We start from the raw sequence: 12,190 nt of genomic DNA on the forward strand, positions 1-12,190 counted from the left end.
CGAAGAATTCAAATGAGTGCAAGCCTTAAGAAAGGAGAATAAGCTCTGTCTCTTATACACATCTAGATGTGTATAAGAGACAGGAATAATTAACAGCATTATTTTTACACTGTATACTCTTTAATTTACAGCCTGTAAAGTAATTTCACAATTTCATTATAATACATTGAAATAGTAAAAATTCAAGTATGTTTTAAAACCAGTATTTAGCTGTCATTTAATACTTTTTAGACTTAAATCAGCATTATTTTTACACTGTATACTCTTTAATTTACAGCCTGTAAAGTAATTTCACAATTTCATTATAATACATTGAAATAGTAAAAATTCAAGTATGTTTTAAAACCAGTATTTAGCTGTCATTTGATACTTTTTAGACTTAAATTGCACAATTCAAATAGGGATTAAGGATTTGTTAAAGAAAACATTATTTAGAAAATTAATGATATGTAGAGTTTTGATATTTGGATACAGGTCAGTGCATGCTCAAACTAAATAATATATTTCTTATGAGAGAAAAAAACTTTGGTTTTCATCTACGCTTTAATAATGTCCGCTTAAACTTTTTCTTTAAAAATAGAAACCAAATTATGCTCACTTCTGCTAATTGACAGCTACAATAGGAACATGAGTATGAATGATTGGCTGACAGTTAAAGAAATGTTGTACTGTAATAAAAGCATTGACAGATTTTTTTAATGCATTTATAATTTTTATACTCAATTTCTTATGGTTTATTTAAATCCTTAAAAACCTTTAGATCAATAATGATAATAACGGCACTTATAATGCGCCATCTATCTGGTTCACACATCAAGCGCCATGAGCATCTTGTTTGATGGATACTTGGCACTATACAAAACTAAACTATTACCCATTATTATTATTAATAGTATCAGCGATATAGATAAAGGTTTAACTTTCATCGCTTGTTAGTTGTCCATAAGGCCAAACACTTCGTTTACATTTTTTTCTTTCTACTTAAGGATGAAATTATAGGTACCTGGTATTTTATTGAATTGTTGTAGTGTGTCGTTTATAATACTTAGCAGGAAGTGCAAATGGTTGCCCAATTGAATGTGCATTGTTCCTGGTTGAATATGAACTGATCCTACTATTATTAACTATTGTTAATAACAAATCATATACAACAGAATTGTATTGAAATATTTGTTGAATAGAAAATACTATTATAGTTTCACTTCATGTGTTAGTACATGTCTGAATAAACTACCACCATACTATTACACTGGAAAATCTAGTAACCTAAGTCATTATAATAGTATTATTGAAAATATAATTTCTATTTTCTGCTTGTACTGTATTGTTGAAACAACGAGAAGTGTATTAATTCCCATGGCCCACATTAATTCAAACATCTGAACTCCTTTGTGTTGACATTATTTTTTTTGTTATAACTCCCATCCTTTTGAATATTATGAGATAGAATCAACAATAGCTATGACTATAACTATATACAGATAAATCTGTAAATATGGTAGGCCTACTGTATTCCTTACTAGAACATTATTTCTTTATCGCTGAATAGGAATCGATGCATGAATTCTTAGAAAACAACAGTAATAAACATAATAATTATTTATTATGGTAATAATAACACTACTTGGATGACTAGCTAAAGATCATGATCAAAATATCCTTCCTTGGAAAGCAATACAGTTAGATAAATAGAAACATAACAGCAAAATCATTATCTGGTATTAAATAATGGATTGTTAGATAATTAAATTAGTACAAGAATAATAATAATTTTTATACTTTGTGTATTTGAAGATGCAACCCACAAACTTGTACATGCTCTTGTCACTACTAAGCTGGACTATTGCAACAGTGTGCAATCATAGCAAATATACATTACAAATACATTATAGTAGCATTCAATATAACATTTTTTTACAAATTTATTTTTTTTAAACTGAAATCACCCCAAACAATGCTCAAAAGCCACTTCTAGGTAAGGGGTTACTTAACTACTATTCATAGGCCATGAAATGCTTGTACCTGGTGCTGAAATATAGCCTGAGTCACTTCTCAGCCTGTCAACAATGCAAGTTGGGGTATCTAAGCATGGCCTGCCAACATTGGACAGCGTTTGGTTTCCACAAACCATAAAATTGACTAGTAATAGTTTATAAGGATTTTTATAATAAAAATTTTGTAGTTGCTTGAATTTGCAGCTCATTAGAAATTGACAATATATTTGATCCTTTTTAAAGAAATCAATGTTTTTTTATGGTTTATGGTTTTTTTTTTTAGTTTTTATCTAGAGATTTTGCCATATAATATGTACTTAAAATTATGACTTTACTACTTTACTGTACAGCACTTATGGTATCAATTGGGTATCTTGTCACATGAGTAGCATTTGTATCCTTCCTGACCTACAGGCATGCAATGCGTGTGGAGTAGTTTATCAATCAATACAGTAATGTATATGTTTCCTATTTACAGTAATTATCTTGCATTACTGAACATAGTTTCCATATCATTAATATATAATTAATGCTTGCGGTACACCACGTAGATAGTTCTGAAAAAAAATGTTGTTGTTGGTTGAGAATATCTCTCGAGATATTCTCAACCAACAACAACAGTTCTTTTCAGAACTATCTACGTGGTGTACCGCAAGCATAAATTATATATTATACTTCGCCATGCAAACCTTTAAACAATATTTCATATCATTAATATTGGTTAGTAGACAGACCTTTAGAAATTAATGAAAAATTTCACACAAATATTTAATTGACATCATTATTATTCGATTATCTATGAAAACTCAAAAATACAATTATTTTACTAGGCGTAAGCTCACTTCTGGTATATAAGCCTCCCATAATTTATGCCCAATTTTACATACCAGTGTTTTTCCAGAGGTGGGTGGTGAGGATATGGCATTTGAATGAGTAGTTCAGCTGACCTTGATCTTGGCAAAGACTGACTTCAAATCTAGTATTTAAAAATTGTCTTTTGATTGCTCATTCCTATAAATATTACTGTAAGACTGTCAAAAAAAAAAAAAGGATTCGTCTGTTTTTTTTTTTTTTTTGTGAAATGAGGATTCACCTGGTATAAGCCCAGCCTCCAACATCTGCCTAATTTCATGATCAAAGTGTGTGGGATTATACCAGAGAAACTGTAGTACTTTGTCCAATAAAATGATTGCAATATGCAAATACAACATAGCTTGCGGTGAAGTAGAAAATTCTACTTCCCGAGGTAACTACCTCAGGCTCCCAATCATCCAACAACGAGGAAAGTAGAATTCACTGCCTTACGGAAATATAATCATGTTGTATTTGTTTTACTATAAATCATAGATTTTAAACAGTAATCCGTCTACATTAGCCATTTTGATCTATGATGGTTAAATTATGCAGTTGGCTTACAGTTCACATAGTCAGTTGTGCTTAGTCTTTTCACAACCCACCCAAAAAAGACCCAAGATTTTTTTTTTATCAGTGGGTCATTCTGGTGGGGAATTAGGCAGTGGACTGGGAGACAACCTCCTACAGTCTTTTCAAATAGTGTAGTGCATTCATTAAGAAATCTTGTATCACCTTATTATTGGAAGAAATTAATTAATTCTGGATTTATTGCAGCATCTCTTGAGGCCTTGTGAGGAAAAACCCTTGAGATGCCTAACAACAACAATGAAAGAGGTCCAACAGAAATAAATGGTGAATCTAATCAATAAACTCTCTCTTGGACTGAATTTTCATTTTTGTGGTTTTGCTTAATATAAATTCCCCCAAAAAGCCAGAAAAAATGAAAAATTAACTATAAAAGAAAGAAATCAATATAAGTACAGTATAATATTTTGGATTACTTCCAATTGTCTGTTTAGTCTGCAAATTTTATCTATTCTATCTCTCCTATTCAATTTAATTTCTATTGTTTGCATGAGAAAAATGCCTATAAAAGAAAATCAAATACTATTAAAAATGAACAAAGAAACTGATGGAAGGCCAGACACCATTGGTTTGTATCTAAAAGTGAAACATTTTCTAAATGTCAAATTCCCATTTTTTCATAATTTTTTGTTTCTGTTTATTTTAAAACTTTTTCCCCTCATATCTTTGTATACATGGCTTAGTAGGATGCGTAAGCCATTATATTGTACTCCTAATTAATAGTATTAGTGTTAAAATTATGATATAGTGGGCAACCTTCAAACATTAGAAATGGTCATTTAAAAGGATTTATTTTATTTGCAATCAATTGCATCCAACAGCAGAATCGCCCATTACAGGATAAGTTATTAACTTTTCTGAGACACAGATCAAACTTATATTTTTTAGTTTGTTTATTGGGGAAAATTTATTCTTGTTCTAATTGTCAATTTAATTAAAGTCATTATTGTTATTATTATTATTATGGCTAAATTTGGTTTTATGATTTTTATATTTTATTATCACTGTTGGTATTTTACAATTTTATATTTGTCATATTGTATTGTTTTATCATTTAAAATATTGAATAATAAAACAAATAAAATGTTTACATTTTTGTTTGTTTTCTAATAGATTCAGGAATTTGAGAGTATTGTGAGAAATGCACATTCTCGGTTGAAGTTTGTTGTGCAAAGTCCAATGAAACTACTGACTTCGAAATTAAAACAGAACCCCTCATTCCATGTCGATGATGAATATGTCCATTTCACAAAATCTGATGAACCGTTAAACTTGAGATCGAAGATTAACAACGACGTGTTGGATTTGAAAATGTGTAGCCTTCCATTCTTGAAGCTGATTATTTTAGGAAAGCTTAGTTCATCTCTTATGCTATCCCTCATTGGTGGTTCATCTGAATCTGAGTTAAAACGGACCAGTGACGTCACAACTTGTGGCTATGTTGATGTGAAGCAGTGCAACAACAATTATGACTGGGTAAATACTGAACATAGTGTGAACTATTTCTCGGACGTGATAAGATCAAGGCAAAAATTAAACATGTTAAATGAACCGTTAAAGTCTCTTCAAGGACGAAACTCACAGTTCCTGCAAAATGTCCGTCTCAATATCATATCTGTGAAGGAAGGACATGTGTCAGACTCATGTTACCAGTTAATATTATGTAAACATGCCATCTACACAATTCAGTTCAGCGTGGAACAATTGATCTCTGACCCTACACCTGTATTACAAACAATTCAGAAACATTTGTGTAAAATTCGTTGCTATGCTTCAACGAGTGTGAGAGTTTACCTCATTGGGACACAGGACAGTGATTTCTCGTGCAATGTCTGTGAAATTGGAAAAGTACTGCACGACCGTTTCTCTGCAACATACGGAAAAATGTTGCAATACAATGCAAGAACAAATATGCCATGTTTTGTTGTGACATCAGCTTTGAACAATCAGCAGAAAGTGATCCCTCATGGGAATTTGAAACTCTCTGGTGATACATGTTCAGAGAACAGTTCATTTGAACCCCAGAAGCAGCATAATGATCAGTTGCACTGTGCTCAATTGTACAATGTACAGGAAGTGGTAAATCATATTTCGAAGGTTGCTATTGGACAAGAATTTATAGAAACTTCCTATCCTTATCGGTACCTACAACTTCATAAGCAAGTACATCATATGAGAGTTCGAAGGTCAAAATGTGTATCTCCAATTGACTTAAGTCTAAATTGCAATGATGCGGAACGTTCATTAACATACTTACATGACTCGGGTGAAATTATAAATGCAGGTATGATCCTTACTTAATTGATTATTAGGCCAAAAATTGTTTCTCATCTGAAAGGGGATTTTTTGGGTGGTGGGTGGGGGGATCGGCTTGGGCTTTTAGTATTTTCAGAACAAATTGTTTTGATGGTAACACTGGACCTGATCTATAATGGCCAAGGAAGAAAAATATGAAATTAATTCAATGTAGTGTTCTATAAATAAAAAAGATCGGAATTTTTAAGGAATAGGGGAGTGGAAAACCAAAAAAATGAAGGCAGTGTCAGAAAGGAAGTGGGCTGAAAAGGGAAACAATACATTGTTCCTGATTGTCTTCATATTAATTTTCTGTTCTGTAGCAGTTTAATTTGAACATCATCATATTAATCAATGTTGGATGTGCTGTGTAAAATTCATTTGGTAATAAAATCTATTGTATCTCAAACTATTGATTGTATTATTGTATATTGAGCACTCAGTATGGTAAGGTAAAGGTCTCAGAGATCAGAATTCACCATAAAAATAACTTTGGCAAAGAGAAAACATTTGGTACACAATATTCAATTCCATTGATTGTATTTTCAATGCCGGATAATTCAAATTTTCACCATAATTGTCATTGCAGGAAATCTTGTGTTCCCTTTTTCTACAAGTGCAACTCCAAATTATCTGATCATGATTGATCCGCAGCATTTACTCAAGGCTGCTTGCACTATTTCAAATGCTCCCCCAGAAGCTAAGTGCTGTCCGCAGGATTACAACTCCTGGAGAGACCTCAAGACCCATGCTCGTGCTGAGAAAAGGTTTTTAGCTGTGCTGGCGGGAGGCAAGTATGAAGTGGACTTTTTGGAAGTTATGAGTGTGATACACTGTCTTCAAAGGTGTGATTATCGTGGCGTGGATAGCGTGAATAACGGGCAAAAGGAGATGTACTTAGTGCCGGTTTACCTTCCGGATTTCTTTCCTGGCCTCGACCCATATGTTAAGCGTAAGCTTCATCAACAGCTCTGTATAGATTTCGAAGGATTTATTCCTGATGGATTGTTCCTGAGAAGTGCTATGTTTATTATTCAGGGATTAAAGCCAAGCAGAGTGGGTTGGACTATTAGGTATCACAACTCAATTCATGTCCAAATACCTGGGAAATGCGAGTTTGTGATGGAATGCGATGGCCTTAAAGGAATTATCACTGTGAATGCAATGTATGTATTACATCCTTAATCAATCATTTACATCCTTATTGGTCATGTTTTAGTCAACAGTAACCCTGAAATTCTGAATTAAGTAGTCTTCCAGAAAACCTCATAGAACTAGAAAACAATTAGTGATAACTGAAAGAAAACAATACCATAACTAGTGTTAACAATAGGATTTTTTACTTCCCATGAGCTGGAACATTGACCTTTCACCCAAAATGGAATCGCCGCTCCACTAAATGATCATTTTTTTTTTGCATCCTCTCAACAAACAAATGGTGTTGAATATAATGCAACTTCCTTGACAGAGCTACTGTAATTATGCAAGCTGTATCATTCATTTATTCATTATTTATTTGGTCTTTTAACAACAAGAACAAAAAGAGAGTGACAAAAAAATCAATGACGTCCAATATTGTGCTTTTGACACTCATTTTGCATATTTAAAGTGTTCAACCCACATTAAGTAAACTGCCTACAGCTCCATTCATCAGTAGCTCTATATCTGTCTCATGAAATATTAATTGGTTTATTTAGTACATTATGCATGCAGTATTAATCCGAACATGTTTCACAACATTCTGAGAACCCATCAATTTTAGTAACAAGTTTAATATGTTCGAAGAATTTACTACTCTATACTTTACCACGCTTGAATATGGTGCTACTTAATGTAGTATTGGAAAATATTTCACATTGTGTATCCCCACCCCCCCCCCCACAAAAAGGGGAAAAAGACTTGCACATCTCCCAGTTTCTCCTCCCACTGGCTAGGTTCAAAGCAAAAAAATAAGCTAGAGTAATTAAAAATCAACTTACAGTATGTCACCTTATTTTGCACCCTCCCTCTGACTTGGGGCACTACTGTACCTCTACATTTCCTAGCACAGGTATTATTCTGGCTCTTCATTATACGTATTATCAGTAACTTTCTTTTCCATTTTAGGTGGGACGACCCATTTAGTCCTCTTAATCTGCTAAGCTTCCTGACGAAGATTTTCAATAAGTTCAAATCAGCAATGCGTTCTCGAAAGCTCAAGTTCCTGATTGGTCCCCCATGCCCCCTGTCATGTGATGAGTGTCGACAAAGGCGTGGCATCGACTGGAAGACCCATGTGGTCGATCTCAGTTTGTATTCGCAACACAGCGTTCTTATGTGCGGGCAAGAACGCATTGATAAACATGAACATGTTTCTCCATGGGTCCAGAAGAAAAGCTCAATTTCGGTAATATATTTTTATGATAAATATTTTATTTATGTTATCTATATTTACGTTATCTATATAGTACTATAGATACACTAGTAGTTTTAATGCTAAATACAGTGAATATTACCAACATTGAGTAAAAATATTGCTATTGTTTTAAAATTAGAAAATCTTTAAAATGCTTTTTATTTTTTAGATTCCACAAATGCCTGATGACATGATGAAATATCTAAGTTCAAGAACTCTTGTTCAAGATTTACCTGCAAAAGTCACTCAAATCATCTGTGACAGATTAAATGGGCATGATCCGTTACATCGCAACTGGGAAGGACTCGCAGGTACAAAAAATTATTAAATTTCAAATCCATATGTGACCGACTCTGGCAAAACTAAGCACTTGTTGTCAAAAAATGTCCATGTATTGAGCCTATTAATACATATTGGACTGAAAATATAAATTATCATATCTTCACCATTTGTTATCCATTTTTAACAATGTTCAATTATTAGCTTTTAACCTCTAGATTACAACCATGGTTTATTCTAGGATATTTGTATAATTGACCTAAAATTTCATCTTTGTGAAAAGTTACAGCATAATAATGTTAGCACAACTCAGCTTTATTATGTTTTTGCATTACTATGTTTCAGCTTTGCTTGATTACACATTCATATATTTGGACATCATGAGGAATGAACCAAACCCAACCATGGCACTTCTGAGAGACTACAGTAGGCAGCAGAATGCCACTCTGGGTCAAATTTTTCAACATTTTGAGCAACTTGGGAGACGTGATATTATTCGAGTTATTAATGACACCTATGTAATTGTAGAGTGATTCTTATATAGCTTTAAATCTAAGGTCACACTAGTGAAATTTAGTCAACTGGGTTATTATGGAATTGCAAAACCTGTTACACATAATACAGTGACCACAGTTGAATATTTATATGTTGCAACTGATGCATCTTGTGAGTTTCAACCAAGTTCAAGATGTGATACTGCCAGACATGTTCCACATCCTGTTATCAAATTTTCTGTGACAAATTTGTGATTTACCCATACGTGGGTATGATGATGTCATAAAACAACCATATAGGGGCATTTCTCGTAAAACTTGAGTGTAGATATTCTATTTGTTTATATGTTTCATATATTCATCAAAGAGTATTTAATACCTCCTTGCATCCATATATTTGATTATAAAAGGGATGTAATCTCGCACTGTATTGAGAAACAAGCCTCAGTAGCCAGAATATAGTAGACCGTAGAACCTGAATTGGGTTTTTGTTTAATAAATAGAGTATAACTATAATCTTACTATTCCTGAAGTTTGAGTTTAAAATTCCAACTTTAAAAGGCAAAGTTTAGCTATTGTCAGATGGGAGTTAGTGAAAAATGAATAGACATCGGCTGAAAAGGGTTTTTCCCCCCTCAAAACTTGATTTAAAAAAGTTGGTAAGATGATAATTATTCAAAACAGTTATAACTTTGCTTTCTGACACCCAATTGAGTCCATTTTTAAATGGACAGTTAAAAATTTCATTTTAAAGTAAATGATATGTTCTCTGTCATCATAACAACAACTCATTTTGGCAAGTTTACAGCCCTTTTATGATCTCGGGTCACATACGGTCACAATTCCTCTAAAACTTTAGAGCAGACATTCTATTTTTTTATGTTTTATATATTTATTTTAATGATACTTATCAAGGAGTATTTAATACCTCCTTGCACAAATATTATATGGGCATGATGTTGTCATATCACACCCATATATGGGCATTTCTCATAAAACTTAAGTGCAGACATTCAATTTTTTTTGTTTTATATATTTATTTTGATACTTATCAAGGAGTATTTAATACCTTTTTGCACCCATATAAGGGCATAATGATGTCATGTCACATCCATATATAGGCATTTTCTCAAAACTTGAGTGCAGACATTTTATGTTTTGAATAATTTTATGGTTTTTATATACCATATTTGTTATTGATAATCATTAATAGATTTTAAGGTACAATATTTTTGTTAAGGCTGAAAAAAACTAACAAAAATAATGCTTACTTTCAAATAAAAATCACCATACAATGGTAAATTATTTTTTTTTTTTACCGATAACAGACACATTCATTACTATATTTATTTCATGATTCTTAAAATGGCGGGTAATCAGTTTGGGGATGTTTTTTTTGTAGTAAAAATTCTCTAACCTTATACTGGTGTGATATGTTACTTCTTAGAAGTGTACAGTGTATAGAAATGATCATTCTTTAATATTACTTATATGTACATTAATATACAAATATGCAGAAATCTTTCAAATAAATTTGATAATTGTTCATTAATTGAATTATTTATGTCTATAATCAATATTAATGGTTAGATTGTGTGTGATAGATATTACTGTGATTGATAATGATGATGCTGAAGATGCTGATGCTGATGATGGTGTCGATCGAAGCTAATTACAGATTCAGTAGTCTCCATACATATTAGAAATCAACCAATTTCAAAATCATTTTATTGTAAAATGAAATTTCTCCAAACAACCTTTATTAAAGAAACTGTAAGCTAATGTAAACATAACGCTATATATATTATTAATAATAATATTAATTGTCGTATTCTGACAGTGACAGTTTACAGCAGACGTGTGTTACTCTATCCTCGCCTTTGGGCTGTGGTGTAACTAGGGTTTTTGGCATGTGGAGAAAAATGAATGATGCCCTTTTCCAGGTTGAAGGTTCTTTGAGCTTGTAGAGTTCATACTCAACATGACCGTAAAATACCAGTGGCGTATCTAGAAGTGAAGTGGGGGAGGGGGAGCTCAATGATCAGTTGAGGGGTGATAACTACAAAATAAGGTGATTTTTGGTGATTATTAACTACCTGACCATGATTTTTGGGGGAGCAAGGGGGGGGTGGGGGGGAGGGGGCACAAGTAATTTTTGGGGCCCCTAGATACGCCACTGTAAAATACACTTAACATCTGTATAAGTGTATTTCTTCATGGGAATCTTGTACAGGGACACAATCCCTTCATGCCTACCAGACTCTACATTCAATTTTCGAGTGAAATAGAATTACAAAATTACAAAATTATAATTATACTTCTTGAATTCAAACAAATTACTTATTGTTTTACTGTTAAGTCGATTTTCGTATAGAAACAGTGCCAAGACCTGCCCGACGGAGGGTATGAAGGCCCTTACAGGAGGCTATGTGAGCAAAGCAAACATTTAGGCTATTTGATAGGCATCAAGCTATTGTAGACTTGTAGAAAAACAATTTATCAATATCTTTTTTTGGATTTTTGGAAGCTCATTTTAACCTCCCCAGCACATGTCCTATTCTTCACCCTTGTAGTTACACATCTACCTTTGGAATTTTCTTTTTATTAGGCATTCATATCTAAAAATTGTTTTCAAAAACTCAGCAGGCTTTATGTTTATTGTCTAAAAAACGAGCGGAAATACTTGTGTGGCAGATGTTCTTTAAACAGAATTAGCATTGTTTAGGGCGTTTTACTACTGTGTAAACTGTATTTATACAGTCAGCATTATTAAAGTTGACCTCTATTGTGTATTAGCTGCCATTACAAGTAGAACTGTAGAAACTCTTTCAATATCAAATTCTTTGAAGTACCAGGATTTGATTTTTGTCACATGGAAAAAAAGATTACTTATTTTGGCCTCATTAGGCCAAATAGAAAGAGAAAGCAGCTAGCTCAGTTGGCTAAACTGGTGCGTGTGTGGAGGTCTTTAGGTCACCAGGTCAACGAAATCCTTCTAAAAATATGTTTCTCGTCTTTCTATTTTCATCTTCATTTACATATTCTTTATTTTTCTACTTTCACTAGGCAAACTATCCAAGAAAATCCTGCATAAACCCATTCATCCTCAAAAGCAATGATTATCCATAAATGTCTAGGATGCTATGGGTGCTTAAGCCTCCCCCTCCCCTTTCGTCAGGCTGACCATGCTCCCCATGAAAAAATATTGGAATTATCCTACTTGTTCTTGCTCGGGTTTTCCCGTATCCATCCTGTATAAATGTATATTGTATATGTATATGTATGTATATATA

The 12,190-nt window shown here is 32.9% G+C and overlaps 1 protein-coding gene across 1 annotated transcript; it reads left to right on the plus strand.

Moving 5' to 3' along the window:
- Window positions 1-4,507: 4,507 nt before the first annotated feature.
- LOC117107876 lies at window positions 4,508-10,449 on the plus strand. The gene is made up of 5 exons (XM_033249696.1): window positions 4,508-5,718; window positions 6,319-6,895; window positions 7,836-8,115; window positions 8,294-8,435; window positions 8,749-10,449. The coding sequence occupies exons 1-5, from the start codon at window positions 4,614-4,616 to the stop codon at window positions 8,934-8,936; spliced, it is 2,292 nt and encodes a 763-aa protein (XP_033105587.1). The 5' UTR covers window positions 4,508-4,613; the 3' UTR covers window positions 8,937-10,449.
- The last annotated feature ends 1,741 nt before the right edge of the window (window positions 10,450-12,190 follow it).

The sequence above is a fragment of the Anneissia japonica genome, unplaced genomic scaffold (assembly GCF_011630105.1).
Source record: "Anneissia japonica isolate Jap-2015-1 unplaced genomic scaffold, ASM1163010v1 scaffold288060_len1141017_cov207, whole genome shotgun sequence".
NCBI classification, from domain to species: domain Eukaryota; kingdom Metazoa; phylum Echinodermata; class Crinoidea; order Comatulida; family Comatulidae; genus Anneissia; species Anneissia japonica.